Source organism: Physeter macrocephalus, chromosome 14, assembly GCF_002837175.3.
Source record: "Physeter macrocephalus isolate SW-GA chromosome 14, ASM283717v5, whole genome shotgun sequence".
Classification (NCBI taxonomy): Eukaryota; Metazoa; Chordata; class Mammalia; order Artiodactyla; family Physeteridae; genus Physeter; species Physeter macrocephalus.
Window position 1 is genome coordinate 93505679 of NC_041227.1, and position 20149 is coordinate 93525827.

Here is a 20149-nt window from a genome sequence, read left to right on the forward strand (position 1 = left end):
GGATCAAATCTAACCCTTTATGCTGTTCAAAACAGTTTGGTAATTATTTTCCCCAGGCTCTTTCCTTTCTGTCAGCAATCTACTGAAAGCCAAACATACCTCAGTATTTAGAGCACATTAGTGCTACTCGGTCTGACCTCCACTTTATGCAGAGAATGGCTGCCCACATGATCAAAGGAGTTTAAAGTCACACCAAAAACCTGAATTAGTTACAGATATGTTATCTGGTCACATTTCATAGCTCTCTTCTCTTTCTAGGTGGTTACTTGCCCTTTTAAAAATTTCTGTAAGTTGAAAGAGGGCAATTTTTAAAAGTTGACTGAAACTATAATTCAGTTTCATTAGGTTTGCTTTGGAATAAACATATCAAACCATCAGATGATTTTTATAATGTCTTCAAAACCATGAAGAAAGAAAATAATAAAGAATGGTAAATAAAAGGCATACAAATCAGTACATTGTGGTTAAAAAAAAAAAAAAATAGAAGAAGGCCTGCCCCGTGAATAAGTTCAGCTTAGGCTCTCACAATAACAGGCTTTAGCAGAGGAGCACGACTGTTCACAGGCCTTATTAGGATAGTCATTCCCTAGATGGATCCTGAGGTTTGAGAGACATGTTGAGAGAAGCAAGGCCACCCACGTAGGCAGCTAGATATGCTGAATCAACCCTGGCAATGAAGGTGAAGTGGGGGCCAAATTACCTCACATCCCCCACTACTAATACACTATCTGATCCCCGAGAGAAGGAATTGTTTCTGTTTTTCTCACACTGTACCCCATCACTTAATATAGTGTATGGGATGTGGCAGGTGCTCAGTAAATATTTGCTAGGTTAATAAATGATTCCGCACCAGTTACTTCTTCTCTAAGGCCTTGATTTCCTGTAAAGCAAAAGGGTTGGACTAGATCAATATATTCATTTTCAGCTCTCAAAGTCTACACTTCTTTGAGTTAGAATTTCTAAATACATCACATAAATGTTGTTCAAGTTATTCCAGGACATCCGGGTCTGAATATATGCCTAGTCACAAGGTTTCACAACATCTTATCGCAGTCCAGTATAAGACAAACGGTGAATTTACCCTGTTGAAACTACTGAAACTTAATACTTATGTTTCATGGGTGCACATATATGTTGAAACTCATGAAATTGTACACTTTAAATGTGTCCAGTTTATTGTATGTCCATTATACCTTGATAAAGCTATTAAAACACACACACAAAAGAAACTACAGAAACTGCTCAATATTGCTAAGGCAGTAAGAGATATAAGCTACCTATTGTAGAAATAAAATATGCCTGATCACCCAGCTAAAACAGGAGAGAAGTAGATGCTCATAAAAACAATACTAATGGCAACAGAAAAATTTAGCTCCTTTAGATGTCTGAAGACTCAGAAAAACCCACTGCCTGGCTTAACCAAATAATCTTACTGTGAAGGAAGCACACTTACTTTTTAAATAGTATAACATATATTTACCTTCCTTAATCATTTGTCAATTAGTAACTACTTTCTAACCTTTTACAACTTTCTCCAAAAATGAAAATTTAATTTTTTAGTCCATTATTTTAAATAGTATCTCAAATAATGAAGCAACTTGACTATATCACAAAACCACCAGTTCATGAAATCAGGTTTTATTAAATATACTTGCTAAAGGGAATTCCCTGGTGATCCAGTGGCTAAAACTCTGTGCTTTCACTGCAGACGGTATAAGTTCAATCCCTGGTCGGGGAACTGAGATCCCACAAAAAAAAAAAAAAAAAAAAAAGAAATATATTTGCTAAAGATTGAAATGAGATTAAACATTAAAGTATGTCCCTTATCTTTAAAATTTTTAAATCATTTTCAAACCACCTCTAATTGTTCCAGGCAGAAAGTTTGGCTTCTAAATATTTCAAAGCCCTTTCTAAATAGTTCAAATCACTAGTTATATATAAGAAACACTGGTAGAAACTATATGGGAATAAGAAGACTCTAGAAAGTATCAAGTCCTCAAACTTAGCACCCAATTTGTGTACACTTGGCTTGACATAAAAAGTCAAAGAGTTGTTCAAATATTTATATGAAGGCACATCAAGAGAAACGTCGTAACATACTTTACAATGCGACTAATGCCAATAAAAAGGTAAGGGGAAACCTAAGGCATTCACCGTGGGCAGATTCTAAGAAGAGAAAAAAGTTTAAACTGATGACTTTTCCATAGATTGACTTGTTCCTTCTGATTACTCTTAATTAAATTGTCTAAGCCTGGGCATAAAAATGAAAAAGTCATTATTCAAAGGATACCAAAAGTTTAAAAAGAACAATAGCTGTTTTTATCACATTTAAAAGAAAAGGTAAACAATTGCTGGTGGATATGTAAAGCAGTACAGCCACTGTGTAAAAAGCTAAATACAGAATTACCATATGACCCAGCAATTCCACTCCTGAGTATTTGAAAAGATTTGAAAACAAGGACTCAAGTAGATACTTGTACACTAACATTCATAGCAGCATTATTCATAGTAGCCAAAAGGTGGAAACAATGGATGACTGGATAAATGAAATGTAGTATACACATACAATGGAATACTTCTTAGCCATAAAAAGAAATGAAGTTCTGATACACGCTGCAAAATGGATGAACCCTGAAAACGTTATGCTAAGTGAAATAAGCCAGATGTAGGAGGACAAATATATTAACTCTAGCTATATGAAATATCTAGAATAGGCAAATTCACAGAGATAAAAAGGAGATTAGAAGTTACCAGTGGCTGGGGGGCGGGTGGTGGGAAATGAGTGGGGAATAGGGAGTTTTTGCTTAATGGTTACAGAGTTTCTGTCTGGTATTTTTAAAGTTTTGTAAGTAGACAGTAGTGATACAGACGTACAACATTGTGAATATAATTAATACCACTTAATTCTACATTTAAAAATGGTTAGGGCTTCCCAGGTAGCACAGTGGTTGAGAATCTGCCTGCCAACGCAGGGGACACGGCTTCGAGCCCTGGTCTGGGAAGATCCCACCTGCCGCGGAGCAACTGGGCCCGTAAGCCACAACTACTGAGCCTGCGCGTCTGGAGCCTGTGCTCCTCAACAAAAGAGGCCGCGATAGTGAGAGGCCCGTGCGCCGCGATGAAGAGTGGTCCCCGCTCGCCGCAACTAGAGAAAACCCTCGCACAGAAACGAAGACCCAACACAGCCAAAAAAAAAAAAAAAAAAAAAAAAAAAAAAAAGAATATCTTGACTTTTAAAATTAATTAATTTTTTAAAATGTCAAATTTTATGATATATATATTTTTTCAACCACAATTTTTTAAAAACAGCATTCCACAATCATCCCACATATTAAAATACAAAGGGAAAATGTGCCTTTATGTAAAATGGAGAGAAGTGGTGGTCATCACATTAACCAAGTTGTCCAACTTGACCACTTGCAGCCTGACTTTATGTGCCTCCTGATGTGATTGATATAATGATCTTGCTGGAAATTTTGACCTGAAAATCTTATCAGGAAGAAAGCAGCAAATCTAGAATATGGGACAACTGGTCTGGACACTTCAGAAGTTTCACCATCATTAAGAAACGAGACTGTTGATATGACTGTTCTAGATGGGGGAAACTAAAAAACACAAGAGCCGAATGCAATGCTGGAACCTTGACTGCATCTGATCTGGAAGAAAAGGAGCTATAAGAGACATGTGGGGGATAATAGAGGAATTTTGAGTTATGAACAGCATGTGCGATGATAGTACTGAATTACTGTTGATTTCTCAGTTACAATAATGGTACATGGGTTATACAAGAGAATGTCCTTGTACTTGGGAAATACATACTTGGGAGGTATTTACAGGTGAAGTGTCATAAAGTCTGCAACCTACTTTTGGATCATTTGGCAAAAGAGTGTGTGTGTGTGTGTGTGTGTGTGTGTGTGTGTGTGTGTGCGCGCGTGCGTACAGGTGAGAGGAGTTAGGAAGGGGGACATTTGGGGTAAGGTAACAGTTGGTGAATTTAAATGAAGGATATACAGGTGTTCGTGTAGTTTTCTTTCAATTTTACTGTGGGTTTGCAATTTTCAAAATTAAAAAAAAAAGATTAAAAAAATCAGAATTCAGACTTCCCCAGTGGTCCAGTGGTTAAGACTCTGCGTTTCCAATGCAGGGGGCACAGGTTTGATCCCTGGCAGGGAACTAAGATCCCACATGCTGTGCAGCGTGGCCAAAAAAAAAAAATCAGAATTCCTCGAAATTTCCTCTTTCCACCAGTGTATACTTAGGAATGCTAAATGAACACGGGGGGAAATATAGCATATTCAGGGATTTACATACCTTCCACATCATACCAATGTGCACCATTTGTGATCCCATCTTTGAAAGTCTCATCTTCATCTCCAGGACAATGAGGGGCACCAGTTTTCATTATGGGGTGGTTTGAAGCATAGGCTTTTGCCAAGTATTTAAATACTTCATCATCTGAGGTTTTGCTATAGATCCCAGTAGCCTTATGTTCTGGAGAATCATCAAAAGGATAGCTTGCTACCACTGAGCCACCATGCAGATTTCCAGAAAGCACAAACCTTTGAAAACATAACCAAATCACATATCACTTTTTAAAGGGCACAGAAAACATGTATTTTAAAATTCTACATCTTTCATAAATGAACTTAGATATTCCTCTTGACACCTAGAAGACAACTCTATCAGCTGTTAAAACAGACCAACAACAATAAAAAAAAGAAAAGAAAATGGAAAGAAAGTATTATTAACTCAATAAATTTCAAAAGTTTTTACAGTCCAAGTTAACTTCAAATAACCTTAAATAATTCCCCCATCACTGAAAAAAATAGCTGAATAACACAGTGTAAATTAATGTTTCAGGAGACGTCTTATTCAGGGAACTGTAAAATCATGTATTAGGTTGAACAATATGAACTTGCCACTATGCACCCATGTTTTGACCTACAAAAATGACAATTTCATAGAGTTCAATCTAATTCTTGTACTTCATATTGTGTTAATTTCATAGAAAGCATGGCTGGCATAAATAAATATTTGTTGAATATACGAGCTAGGTTAATAAGTTTCATGCTTTTTATATTACTGTCCATAGAGAATTTTTAAGATAGGGAGTCTAATTTAAAACAGGATGTGCGGGACGTCCCTGGTGGCGCAGTGGTTGCGCGTCTGCCTGCTGATGCAGGGGAACCGGGTTCGCGCCCCGGTCTGGGAGGATCCCACATGCCGCGGAGCGGCTGGGCCCGTGAGCCATGGCCGCTGAGCCTGTGCGTCCGGAGCCTGTGCTCCGCAACGGGAGAGGCCACAACAGAAGGAGGCCCGCATACCACAAAAAAAAAAAGGATGTGCTTTGCCTCATTCCATTTTTCACAGTACACTAAATTCTCATTTTCAGGAGAGAAGCCATAGTTGAGAAAATTCAGGGCGGGGAAAGACCTGAGCTGCTTTCAGATAAAAACAACACAGCACATTGCATCACTGTAAAAGCAGCTCTCTTTCTAGATGCAAGGTTCCTGGTTGGACCATTAAAAAATAAACTGACATGGAGACAAGGCTGCTTCTATAAAAGAAACATTTTAAACTTTTTGCATTTTTATTGATACTTTTAAGCGAACCCATTTACAATTTGGTCAAATTTATAGATACAGAAATACTGAAGAATGCCTTTTATGGTAAAAAGTAAAGGCAAAAATATGCCGAAGTCCTACTTATACATTTTTCACTTAGGTAACAGTTCAAACCATTACTATGAGTGGAGATTAAACACTTTTCTCTTTGCACTCAAAATTAGATTTTTTGCTTCTGCCTTTTTGTGGCTGAAATAAACTGACCTACAGTAATTCTAAAGGGGGTTGATTTATAACATTTCTTTCTATATGTTTGAAAGAGAATTAAGTCTATGATATGTTTAATTTGAAAGGTTAAGTATGATCAGTACCTCCCAGAGGAGGTCAAACAATGAAAATTACTTGTAACACAGAATCCATTCATCAGAAGACAGAATTTAGCTGATAAAGACACTGATTAAACACCAGAATAGACTATGAAAGAAGACTAGTTTTATATAATTAAAATTAGCACAGTTCTAGATACCAGAGGGGAATGCCATTTGGTATAGTGGCAATAGCACAGGCTTTAAAACCAGGCAAATATGGGTAAGAACATTTGGTTTCGCAGACATGTCACTCACTAGTAACATGATCAAGAGAAGTTGCTGCCTCTAAATCCATTGAACCCCAGGTTTCTCTCTCATCTGTAAAATGGGGATTAATGCTACCTGCCTCCCAGGGTTGTTACAAGAATTAAATAAGATAATACATGTACAATTATCTTCCAGCACAATGACTGCTTTATAGCCCCTGATCAACAAATGTTCATTCCTTTGGAGACATCTAGCACACTGCTTAGGGAATCACTGCCTTACAGACTATCATTCTACTCACCACTTCCAATGCTACAACGTTACAGAAACAAAAACTAAGCATCTATTCTAACTCCAATTTACCCATCCCTCCTCCATAGCAAGTTATTAACAATTTACTTTTTGGTTTCTATGCCTAAAATAATTTAAGTACTTCCCCCCCACCACCCCACACTGACTTTGGGAAAGTTACAAGAAGGCTGGCCCAGTTCAGACAATCAACTGAGCAACAAATTTTCTTGCGTGTCAACTGTAAGCCAAATGTTCTAGGCACTAAGGAATATATTAGTGAAGAAACAAATACAAAAATGCCCTCATGGCATTCATAGTCTAGTGGGAAAAAAAAAAAAGGGTAACTGAATATTCTAAATAAGTGAAGCATGTTACTTTATACGTGTTCAATTAAAATTTTAAATTCCAAGATTCTCTATTAAATGCTGTTTTTCACTTTGTTTGACATTTCTTCTAACACTTCTCAGAAATACTGTTAAAATGGCCTAACCAAATACTTTTAGAACAATGAAATATTTGCAATCTACTTGAGTGATAAAATTAAATTATTAGATTTTCCTTACTCTACTCACATAGTTTTAAAACCACCAATGCCACTCTGGTAAGGGCGATTTCAAAAGAAAGTGATATCTATTATAGTGTTTGTAAGATTATTTCTTTTAGTCTTTGTCAAACCAACTTTGTATATCGATCCAATTTTATTTGAAGGGTATTTTATGGTTTCCAATCAAATCAATTCTCTTAAGTGTTTCTCACACTTGACTTCAATATCATATATCATTCCTTGCGTAAGATTTAAAGTAGCTGGTAAATATATCATAAAAATTATAAACAAGAGTGTAGATATTAAAAAGTCAATCTCCAAGTTAACTTTATTATGGTTCCCAGATAACCCTGTAAATAACTTTAAAAAATTAAGAAAACTTGATGTCTGATAAACTAAATTCTAAAGGTTTCAGGAAATTGTAGCTATACACCTACCCCAACAATATGATAATGCTTTTCACAAACATACCCCAAAAATCATTTATATGCTAATCTCCTATTAAAGTCTAAGCAGGTATATTTAATTAAAGAACTGTGCCAAAAATATGAGGGTGAAGTAAACTATAAAATCTTTATTTTAATGATTGAGTTAAAATCTTGTATATTTTCTTAAGCAGATGAGTCAGTTATCAGTAGTACAAAATCACGGATTGGATGAAGTATAAAGTGAAACAAAGATAATAAACTCCACTTTCCCAAGCAGGAGGAAATGAGTCTTAAGTTGTTACGTATCCAAAACAACAACAAAAATCTATTTCTAATACAGCTGGGTGAACAGGATATCAAGAAATTATTCAAACGATTTATTTCACGAAATACACTGAAAAAGGTAATTTCCCTGTACAGACGAATATCTGTGGTTTTAGAATTTCCTATCCATAAAGCTGACTCCATATATTTAGGAATCAATCTCAAATCGTGTATGTGCTTGTTTTTTTACTTTATTCACATATCAATGTCCCTTGTTACTGATTAATCATTAAATAATATGCATCTTGAGTTATTTATGATTGATGATGGAAGGATGTACTTTTCACCCTATATACTCACCTACTTTCCCTTCCGATTAGAGTTACATTTGAAAAGAGGGCGGATATGATTAGGGTAATCCATAGCCACAAAACAGAGCCACTTCCTTTGTAATACCAACTGACACAGATGAGCTTTTAAAATCTTCACAAGCTCCTATCGTTGAACTAGCCAGCCCAGACCATAACTTTAATCATTAAATACTGGTGATATGAAAGAGTTATCCAAAGAGCACATTTTTGGTCCTAGATCTAAAATTTAAAGCTTTCAGTATAGTCTCAAGGTGACTTGCACCAAGACAAAGCTCATTTTTATTTCTGCTCACAGCAGAAGTAATACCGAATAGAAAAATCTACTCACAGAATTTACATCCCTGCAAAGATCATGATGGGGCTTTTGAAACGTGTCCTTTAAGCAATGCAAACAGTGAATTTGATATATCATCTCAGAAAGGCCCTGGCCATCACAGCTTCTGACAATAAGCTGTACGTTAAAGTCACACTTCTTATGTAAACGTTCAGAGGTCCTGACACCATTATCTTTATTTTTTAATTTTATTTAAATTTATTTATTTATTTATTTATTTATTTTTGGGTACGCTGGGTCTTCATTGTTACACTTGGGCTTTCTCTAGTTGCGGCGAGCCGGGGCTACTCTTGGTTGCAGTGCGCGGGCTTCTCATTGCGGTGGCTTCTCTTGTTGCGGAGCCTGGGCTCTAGGCGCGTGTGCTTCAGAAGTTGTGGCACGCGGGCTCAGCAGTCGTGGCTTGCGGGCTTAGTTGCTCTGCGACATGTGGGATCTTCCCGGACCAGGGCTCCAACCCGTGTCCCCTGCCTTTGCAGGCAGATTCTTAACCACTGCGCCATCAGGGAAGTCCCAACACCACTATCTTTAAAGGAAAAATCTTCCCAGAAAGCATGTGAAATTAATACCTACAAGGGATCTCAGAAGGAGTAAAGTGAAAGGTAGGAGACAAAAAGAATCTAGAATTGTCATAATGGCCATGAATTTTTCAAGGTCTGCTATATATGCTGAACCTTGTAGAAGAGATGATTCCAAGTCCTACAGGGAAACTTCTTTGTTCATTATTGCTTGTATCTTATCTGTCACTCAGATATCTTCTTCAAATCAGGATGGAAAGATTAATTGCTTCACAAGCCTTATGAAGACACAAAAATGGGGATATGCTGGCGAAGCCGATGCTTGACAAAACGAAGAGGTGCATGGTCACCTCAGATATTATTCCATCTGGAATAAGTTCCTTCTTCCTTTATTCCTCTCCTCCACCTTTTTGCTGAAAATCCTACCCATCTCTCAAGACTCAGTTCAAGTTCTACCTTCTCCACAGAGATGACCCATATTATTGCAGCCCACACACATTTTGCCAGTAGGAACAATTCCTGTAAGGTTTAACTGAGTACATAAACACACCATATATATATTTATAATATTTTCTTGTTATACACCAATTTCTTCAGGTCCTCGTGCTTCTTTTAAGTTTTTAAATCTCACAGAGCGGTTACTAACACTTAAGGTGTCTATTAAGTGTGACCATTAGCCATTTGGCCCTGGCCCACTAATAATGTGCACAGTGGCAGCAGAAACCCTTCGGAGTCTAAAATGAAGCTGCTTACAGATGAAGGTTCCAGATCTGTACAAGTTCTCCAGCCAGCCATATCTATATGCTCCATAGCTGAGTCAGAGGTAAAGACTGGAAGAGAACCAGTTTCTGTTAAATAACCAAGAAGACGACCCCGGGAGTGTCATCTGTCATTTCTAGGCTACAGTCTCCCACCATGCCTGTTAAGAGCACTGACTAAATGCGTGAGTTGAATTCCCAGCTACAGAACAGGGATGTTAATGCTGTATGTCTCATCAGGTTGCAGCCAACATCAACTGAGATCATGCAGTCCACGGAAAGGGCTTAGCACAGTGCCTGTAGTAACAAGATAATCGCAATCTTGTCAGTTTATGTATAAAATAAGTGAGCTGACCTAGGTCATCCTTAATGTCTCTTCCGTCGCTCATATTCTACGATCCTGTGAGAACAGGGGCCAGAATGCTAGAAGAGTCTCCCCTCCAGCCAAACAGCGCTCTCTGCATCCTTTGAACAAATGACAGCCTCTAGGCAGCGCTTCTCGGACAATTAGACGGACAGGAGGCTAAGCGGCCTGGGACCTGTCCCCGTTACGGGGTGTCGCTCTCCGCCCTCACTACCCCCGTCCCTTAGGCCTGAGACCACCGTTTGAGCGCCTACTGAGTGCCGGACCCAGCCTCTGCTCTGGAGGCTCACTTGGATGGGGAGGGGGGCGGGGGGGAGGAGGCGGCGGTGGAGGGAGGACGACACTCACTTGTTCCTGCGGATCCACTCGATCAGGGCGCGCACCTCGGGCACGTCGTCCAGGGACGGGGGCTCACCGGTGCTGAACTGGTCCGGGAAGCTGCGGTTGAGGTCGCGGCCACGGCTGTTGTCGCGGCCGCTGGCCCCGGGAGGGCCGCTGTCGCTGAAGCCGCAGTCGCCCTCGCGGGCGCGCTCGAAGCCGTCGGGGTTGAGGCTGGGCAGCACGTACACGTCAGTGGTGTTGAGCAGGCGGACCAGGCGCAGGTCCCCGCGGCGGTAGCCAGCCGCCAGCTCGCGGGCCAGGTAGACGAGCACCTGGCGCGAGACGGTCTCGTCGCCGTGCATGTTGCCCACCAGCTTCACCTGCGGCCGGCCGGGCAGGAGCGGCCCCGCCGCGTCGGGCCCCGTATCGCCGTCAGAAGGCGGCGGCCCCAGGCCGGCCGTGAGGCGCAGCACCCACAGCGGCCGGCCCTCCACCGAGCTGCCGATGCTGAAGAGGCGGGCCAGGCCCGGGGTCCCCGCCGCCGCCGCCTCCCTTAGCGCCAAGCCCAGCTCCTCTTCGTGGTAGTAGCGGTCGAACTGGCCCTTGACCGCCTCGGCGCCCGCGCTCGTCGTCGTCGTCGTCGCCTCCGCCTTCTTGATGTGCGCTGCCCGGGCCGGGCTCCGCAGCAACAGCACACACAGCAGCAGCGGGACGCGCCCTGGCCCCCAGGGCGGCCGCGCGTCCCAGCCTCTCGCCATCTTCCAGCAGCGCTGCAAACCCGGACCCCGTTCCCTCGGCTCCGCGCTCCGGGAGGCCTTGGCCAGCCGGATCCCCTCCGCTCCTAGCAACCCCATCCCGCCCTCCAGGCCTCAGCCAATCGCGGGCGGTCCTGATGCGGCGTCACGCCGAGGGGCGGGGCTGTCCTTAAAGCAGCCGATTCCCTATGGGCGTGCCTTCCTCCTCTCGGGGAAGAGTTTGGTCACTCTCTTCATCGGTCTAGGTTCCTGTCGCTCTCTTTCCCTCCTTCCCGTTTCCCTTCTGCGTTTGCTCCGCTTCTCCTCTACTCCCTCAGTCTCTTCTTTCTGGCTTACACCTTAAATTCTCACCCCCTTTTCTCTGAGTACTCTCACTAGCTTCCTTCCCATCTTTGTTGCAGCTTTTCCTAGCGGCGCTATAACGCTTATAACCGAGAATTGAAAGAATCAAAAGGTGTGAAAGAATCAAAGGACTCGAAAAAATCCAAAGGTTCTAAAGAATCTACCTTGGAAGAGCCAAAAGACGCTTCAGTCCTTTGCACCTTGCACCCCTTCCATCGGAGTCTGTCGCCCAGCGCCCCGGCAGCGGTTGAGGAGACTGGGACACTTGGAGTGGCAGAGCGCTCACTGCCTCATTTCAGTTTTTAGTCTCTGTTGAAAGAAGGTGTCTCCTTTGTGTACAGTGGAAATCTGCTATGTAGTAGGCTCCCTTTGTGTTAATGGATATATTTCCTTGGTGTTACCCCAGTTTATTTCACTGCCATTGGTTCCTGTGTGTGCTGGTCTCAGCCCTGTAGGCAGATTTCATTTCATGATTCACTTGCCCACCTCTCACACCTCTCCTGAGCGAGATACTTGTTTAACTGTGGCCTTAGAATAACATTTTAAAAGCAGCAGGTATGACATTTCTGGAGACACTTGCTTGGTGAGTATAATTCCAGAACGCCTCAAAGCTGACAAGTACCCTGTTTTATCATCTGGAGAAGAGGCCTTTAAACTGGTCTTCAAAGTTGGCTTAAATCACTTTAGCTTGAAGAAACACAAAACCTCACAATCCTTTTATCAAGTGTGAAATTCTACCCAACAAAGAACATAACTGCAATAACCGTTCTGGTTCCTTCTTTCAGAGCCAGGCGATTCACGTCTCCTTCCTTGAACTATGATTGAACCCTAATATGAATAGTAAAGAGTTCATTCATTTATCAGATTTTTACTGAGCAACTATTGTGTGCTAGAGCTACGTGCTGGTAAGCAATTCACTCTGCTCAGTTAGAGGTTGGATACAGTTTGTGATAAGTGGTACAATATGGATATGGGGGCCCAGGTGAGGGAAACCTCATTCAACCCAAGGAGGAGTAAGGGAGAAAGAGAGAAACTAGGGGAAGAAGGGAGGTATTCTGGACAGAAGGAAGAGCAAGCACCGAAGGCTTGAGAGCAAATACTGCACATTCTGGGACCTGCATGCAGAGCAGGATTGTGAAGGAGCTCACAGGTATGGAGGACACAAGCCGGAGAAGCAGGACCAGAACCCAAAGAGCCTCACAAGCCAGGCTCTGGGGAGCGCTTGATCTGTAAGACCACGGAGAGCCACTGATGGATTTTAAGCTAGTTTAGAAAAATCCCTCTGACAGTAACATGGAGAATGGAGTGGAAGGACTAAGACTCGAGACCAAGAGCCCTGTAAGGAAGATATAGTCCAAGGAGACATGAGGCTCTGAACCCTCAAGGACAGTGCCAGTGGAGGTAGAAAGAAGGAGATGGATTTGAAAGACCTTTAGGAGAGAAAGTGGACAGGATCTGGTGACAGAGGGTTGTAGGCTGACTTCAAGTTATAGCCAAAGCAACTTGCAGTGTTCACTGAGGTGGAGGACAGGAGAAAGCGCGGGCTTAGGTGAAGATGATGACTTTAGCGCAGTCACTCTGGTCCTGTGAGCTCCTCTTCTCCTCCCTGCCTGTTTGGTTTAGTGCGCCTTTTACACAGCAGCTGCAGCTCATCAGAAACAAAGCCCCAACTCTGTACAGAGACCACTCCCCCCTCCCCCCCGCCCACCCCGGAGTACTTAATCATTACACTGTGCACTTTTAGAATAATCCAAATCAAAGAAGCCCCAGGGGACATGTTAACCTCTAATCAAATATTTCCTTTTCTACCATTTTCACTCTCCTTTGAAGCCTCTTCCTGCCAACTCACTCCTGCAGCCTCACCTAGTGAGGCGATAAATAAACGTGTGAAGGCAGTGAAATAATGTGATGTAACTTGAGCCACCGCCCTCCCAGGAATCCCTGGGCCTCCTGCCTTGTGATTGTAGCCTCTTTGGGGTCTGGAGTCTCCATCCTAAGCAGGTGCCCCGTGCTGGTGGTTAGAAGTGAAACCCAAAGCTGCCAACTTGGTCACTGCTCACTGGAGGGGAAAACTCCAACTAAATAACCCCAGCTGCCCCTGAGAAATCTTAACCTTGTGACAGGTGTCCCTTTTCTCCTTCCCACAAGGAAAGTCTTGGCCTCACAAGTGAGGGAATCTGGGGAAAGGCTTCCGGTTCACAGAAGCAGAGTGGTAATGATCTGGATTTTTGAAAACAAGGCAGAGCTTTTGAATGGCCTACCTGACTTCAGCAACCACTTTTTCTAAAAAGACTCTTAGGTAATTGAAGCACACCATAGATCATGAACCTGTAAATGTCACACTGTCTGTCAGAAACACCCACAGACTGACACATTCAATTTGGCAGATGTTTATGGAGCACCCATCTAGTGAAAGGTCTGCTGTGCTGGGTGCAGGAGGATTGGAAGATGAATGAAGGATTGTCCTCTTCTAGGAGGCCAGAGTCTAGTGAGGGAGATACAACATAGGACAGAATATTCCCATGAGGCCAGTGCTATGTAACAGGCACTGTGCTAAACCCTTTACATTGGTTGATGCATTTACTCTTCACAACAATCCTGAGATAGGTACTATTATCCTTCTCGTTTTGAAGATAAATAAATATACTGAGGCACCAGCTCTCACAGCTGGCAAGCCACAGATCCAGGACTCAAACTCAGGGAGTCTGGCTTCAGAGCCTGTGTGTTTACTCTATGATAAAACTGCTTCTATGTCGTGAACTAAAGCAAAACAAAATGAAACAAAACCAAAAAACAAAAAAAACCCTTCTATTGGAACACAGAGGAAAAAGCAACTAATTGTGATGAGGAGTCAGAGAAAACTTCAATACTGTTAGATCATGAATTGAGTTCAAATCCTAGATCAGCCATTTTCTAACTGTTTTAACTTGGGGAAGTTATTTCATTTTTCCGAGAATTAAATGAGATAATACATGTATAATATTTAATGTAATAGTCGATACTTGGCATATAAGAGATTTTCAGAAATCATCATTATTTTTATTGCGCTTAATAAGAAGAATTCTCAAACAGGAAAAAAATTAAAAAGGAGAAAAGAACACTCCAGGCAGTGGGACCAGTGAGGATAGAGGGACAGAAGCATGCGTTTGCTTTATTCCACAGCAAATGAAAAACTTACAGAGCTGTTTATGAAGAGAGTGGTGTGGATCGTATCCGTGCTTTAGCAATAGAATTCCAGGAGCTGTGTGGGGCAGACTTAAAAGCAGTTGCCAGGAATTCCCTAGTGGTCCAGTGGTTAGGACTCCACACTTTCATTGCTCAGGGCGCAGGTTCGATCCCTGGTCGGGGAACTAAGATTCTGCCAGCCACGTGGCGTGGCAAAAAAAAACCAAAAAAAAAACCGCAGTTGCCATCCAGACAAGAGCTGATTCTGGCAAGATTAGTGAGGACAGAAAGGAGAAGATAAATTAGAATGATATTTGGGTTATTGGGTTGACAAGATTTAGCAACTGCTTGGATAAGAGAAGAAGTAAAAGATGACTTCACGACTAGTGAGGACGACCAGATTAGATGGCCTTGCCAGTATCCAAGACAAGGAAGGCAGGAGAAAAATCTCTTTGAGATGAGGACTAAATTGAATTGAGCGTTGGATTTAGCAATGCAGAGGTTACTGATGCCTTTTTTTTTACTTTTTGGATGGAAACTGCACCCCTGCATTGGAAGCACGGAGTCTTAACCACTGGACCGCCAGGGAAGTCCCTTTACTGATGACCTTTATGAGAGCAGTTACCGTGGAATGGTGCAGGGAAAACCTGAATGGAGTGGGTTCAAGAGAGACTAGAAGGTAATGAAGTGGAGTTGGTGAAATAATTCTTTTGAAGAGTCTATAAGGGAGAGTAGAAAAATGGGACAATGCTGAATGGGGATGGAAGGCCAAGAGAGTTTTGGGGGCTTTGGGTTTTTTTCTTAAGATGGGAGAAAGTACAGATTGTTTATATACTGATGGGAATGATCTAGTAAAGAGGGAAATTTTAATGATGCATTAGAGAGGAGGGAGAATTGCTGGAGCCAAGCCTTTGAGAGGGCATAGGATCTAATACACCACTGGAGGCTTGGTCTTAAGTAGGAGCACAGACACTTCACCTGTAGTCACAAGTGGAAAGGCAGAATGTATGGGCATAAGTACAATTAAGTGGGTATGTGACATGTGGGGAGCTGGTGGTTATTCTCTGCTGATTGCTTTTGTTTTCTTAATGAAATGGGATGTTGTAGCCGTCAGTTGAGAGTAAGGATGTTGTAGTGGTATTGGAGGTTTGAGGAAAGTGAGAAAGATGTGAAATAATTATCTCAAAGAGTGGGAGAGAGAAATGGAGAGTAATAGTTTTCAGCCATTGACATTTAATAGGGACCAGCAGTTTTTTAACATGTCATATGGACCTGCTAATGGGACATGGAACAGAGGGGTTTGTTGGTTTGTTTTTGGTTTTTACAGAGTTTGGTCTTACTTCCCCAGAGTCCTTATCTTTCCAGGCCAAAGAGAAATGAAAGATGTTTATTGAAATCACTTTCAAAAATTGCCCTTGGTTAGGTAGGCCCATTCTATTTTAATTTTAGTCAGGCCTGATTCTAGGGTATAGACATGCTGGTGCCCAAACCTGAGGCCATGACAATGATTTTGATCAGTATTTCAAAAAAACTCACTATTTGCCAGCACCAAATGGACAGCAGTTCTATTCTCACGAGGCAAAGAAGGAGGGAAGCAGGTATCAGTTACTTTCGGTTGTACATATCAGAAAACCTGACTCATTCTAGTTTGAATAATAAATGGAATGTATTGGCTCATATCACTGAGAAGTCCAAAGGAGAAGTCTGGATTCAGGCATAGCTTTATCCTGTGGCTAAATGGTTACCAGGCACCTGCTTTCTTCTTGTCCCTTGACGTTGCCTTCTACAATGTTCACTTTATTCTAAGTCTGACTCCCTTTGTGGTCCCAAGAGGGCTGCCAGAAGGTCCTAAAGCCACATGCCAGAAGGTCCTAAAGCCACATGCTTTCTTTTCATACTCAGCAACAAACAGAGGATGCCCTTGTACTATCGATTTTGCTGAGTTACACTCATATTGGATCAGCTTAGGTCATATGCCTAACCCTGAACCAATCACTATGGCCAGGGAGATGGAGTATGCTGATTGGCTTGGCTTAGGATATGAACTCCAAGGCTGGGGCTGGGGGTGGAATCTGATTCCCCAAAATTACATGGTTCCCCAAGTGGAAATTAGGGCCTATGGCAAGGCAGAAGGGGGGATGGAAGCTGGGGAGACAGCCAGTCAATACCAACCTGCTTCACCAACCAAGTGAAAGCAGCAGAATGTTTTATTCACTCAACATTTATGAGGCGTATCTGTGTGCCCTGTCCCGGGATGGGGGTGGGGGCATGTGAAAGAAGAAAAAAGGGAGAAGGTAGAGGAAGTGCTGTAACACAGTGAAATAAGTAACAGTATGTACAAAGTGCTGATAACTAACCATTGCACAGGGCTTTAGAGTTTACAGTCTGCAGTTTGTCTCACTAATCCTCACAATTTGGAAAAGGAATATTTGTCCTTATTTTTTGCTGTCCAGTATCTGAACCCCTTCCCCTCATTTGGGGGACCCTCCATCTTAGGGGTCTTGGTGGAGGGCACGGTCTCCTACTATTCAGGCTGAAAATGTCTCCTGGAACATGAGCTCATAGCCTCGGTTTGGTCAAGCAGATGAACCTGTGACGGACTTTGAACTGGGAGCCAGTGACACAAAGAAGCAGAGACTGTGGATAACTCTTTTTGGCTGTGGTGGGTGAGGGTGGCAGCAACATACAATTTCTGGGGTGACAGAGGAAACAGAAAGAACATCCAGTTCCCAGAGCCAGTGGTGGTAGGGGGACAAGCTGCAGCAGTTGGTACCTGGTGACAGTAGCAGCAAATTCTGCTGCTCGTTTTGAAGCATTGTTCTATCTGTGTATAACCTCTGATTTTCCAACGCTTCCAGCAATTCTGCGAGCCAACCAATATCCTTTCAATAAACCTGTTTTTAATCAGAATCAGTTTCTGAGGCTGCAATTTATTAAAATACAACCCTTTGAGGTCAGTGTTATCATTATCATCCTCATTTTTCAGGTGAGAATACAGGCTCTGAGAGATTAAGTAACTTGTACCTAGGACCACACTATCTTCCAACTTCTAACGCACACTTTTTTCACCGTATGCCTCATTCACAGGTAAAGGAGAAACAGAAAGACTCCTTCATTCGCAAAATAGTCCCCTTCTCTCCCCATCTGTCTAGGACCCGAGGGTACCACTAGAGAGAGGTTCCTCTGAGTCTGAAAGGCTTTTCCCTCAATTAAAAGGCAAACACTCCAGGGATCTTGAGGTCTTGTCAGCTGACACCAGGATGGACTTGTTTAACAGCTGCTTAAGAGTAAGGGCCCATGAGAATGGGATACAGGTGGGTGGGACAGGAGAGGGAGAAAAACACTAAAAGAGGAGGAATAGGGTTTCCATGTGACTGGGACTAAAAACAGAACTTGCCCTCACATTTCTAAGGAGGATCTTTGGCTTCTCTCCTTAGCCCAACCGGGTAAAGAGTGGAGATGTCAGTAAGGGAAGCCCCAGGGAAGACTCGATTGCTTCATACTGATGGTTCTGAACCCTGCTTAGAATCACCTTGGGAGCTTTTTGAAAATACAAGTGTAGGGGGGAATGGGAGTCGCTGCTTGATGGATACAGGGTTTCCTGTTGGGCAATGAAAAAATTGTGCAACTAGATAAAGCTGATGGTTGTACAATATTGTGAATGTACTAAATGCCATTGAAATGTACACTTTAAAATGGTTAATTTTATGTTATGTGAGCTAAAATAAAAAAAAAAAAACTAGCACCCTGAATTCCCTGAGAGTGGGGAGGTAATAAAGAGCATGTATGAGGGTGGAGGAGTTTCATAGAGAAAAGGAAGACTGGAGGAAGTTCCTGAGAAGTGTGAGACTTTAGGAGAGACACACCTTTAAGATAACTTCAGTGAAGACTTACCATACTTTTCAGGAATCGGATTTGCATTTCCTTTGGATGTGACCATGCTGAGACAGGGCTGAGTAGAGCTTAGTCTTACTTGGGTTATACCTTATACCTATTGTATAAGTCTGCCCAAGGCCGGTCCTAGATTCTAGCAACAAATTCAAATGGGACCAAGTGCTCTCTTGCCCAGACCTAGTCAGGTATGCCCCGATCCAAAGACATCTTCCAATAAAAACAGCAATAAACTAGGACTGTGCACTCTTGCATAAAGGCCCCAGAGCACAACCCACACCTCCCAACCAGAAAAATATTGTTACCAGGGATGCTCTGGCAGTCAGCAATTGCAGCCTCTAATTTTGATGAAAATAGTTGCCGAGACTGGATTGGCACAAACAAAGCACATTCACAGCCAGCCAGCTGGACTCTATCTCAAGAGTACAAGACGAAGAAGTTCCAGAAGGTGAAGAGATTGATACTATTTATGGGAGCAATCTGCAGTCATCTCTCTGTTACAGGTCTGGGTGAAAACGGTGTAAGGGAACGATAGCAGTTACAAGGACAAAGCAGTTACTGAAATGCTGCAGGCCCACAGAAAAGCCAAGGCTCCCCAGGAGACCCTGAGTGCCAGGGACACAGAACAAAGCAGTGGGTTTGCAAAATGACCCTTATAAGAAGGAATTACTAGCTCACATGCTCAATAGAGAAGGGAAACACTTTATGCAGAAAGGAAAGAATGCCAATGAAACCAGATAAAACAGGCGGAACTGATGCAACCAAAGACAAGACAGCATAGAGGGCAATTATAGCAAATCTCTAGGGACACCAGAGCAGATGTTCCTGTCAGGTTCTCTAATGCTGCTTCCCAATGCCACCCTACCCCCAACTCACATCTTTGCTCCTTACCCAACACTTCATTCTACTCTACAAGTCTTCCATCCATTTATTAATTCATGCAATAGAACTTGACTAAGCACAGTCTCTGTGCCAGATCCAGTACAAGGCTCTGGACACAGAAGTAAGGAAAACACAATTAAGGGCAGATTAAGAAGAACCTCAGCACCTTAAGAACTAAAGAATTATGGTATCCCATTCCCAAAATAAAACTCAAATTCAAATTTTATTTTTCAAAATGACACAAACCTTATATGTATTCTAGAATCAAAATAACTTCCTTCTCGATTTGAGGATTAGAAAGTTCAGATTACATTCAAGATGAATGTTTCTCTCATTTTGATGTTCCTGCTTTGCCGGTGCCTTAAGGGGTAACCTAGCTATGGGCCTTTTCCCAGCCCTTAAAAAGCTCTCAAGAGGGAGGATGATGCTTGCCTTTCTGGCTACAATGGCTGCTCTTCTCTTTCCCAATTTCTGGTAACCACCATGGTTGTTAATGAGTGGAAGGAGAATAGTATGGCAACAAGGGGAGGAATTAATATGCTGGAAAAGGGGCCAGCTTTCGTGATGACAAAAATCCCACAAATCATTTGGGCTCTCACATCAGGACACTGAATGAACTTTTAGTAGTTGTGCTTCAAGATGTGCCAAAGGTTTTGAGAGGAGGAACACCAAGATATCAGAGGGATGAAATGACTTCCATCTTAATGATAAACTAAATCATTTCATACTTTTAACACTATCTAAACATATAAAAATTGGGAGGTTATATGACACAAATCATAAAG

At 42.2% G+C, this 20149-nt stretch overlaps 1 protein-coding gene across 1 annotated transcript in view; it reads right to left on the reverse strand.

The window, feature by feature from the left end:
• CPD (carboxypeptidase D) overlaps positions 1 to 11150 on the reverse strand; it is a 72992-nt gene extending 61842 nt beyond the window's left edge. Inside the window, exons 1-2 of the mRNA XM_024127615.3 lie at positions 10357 to 11150; positions 4312 to 4559 (exon numbers count right to left, since the gene is read on the reverse strand). Of these exons, the coding sequence (XP_023983383.1) occupies positions 4312 to 4559; positions 10357 to 11087 (979 nt within the window). The 5' untranslated portion in view covers positions 11088 to 11150. The remainder of the gene's footprint in view (positions 1 to 4311; positions 4560 to 10356) is intronic.
• Positions 11151 to 20149: the final 8999 nt, after the last annotated feature.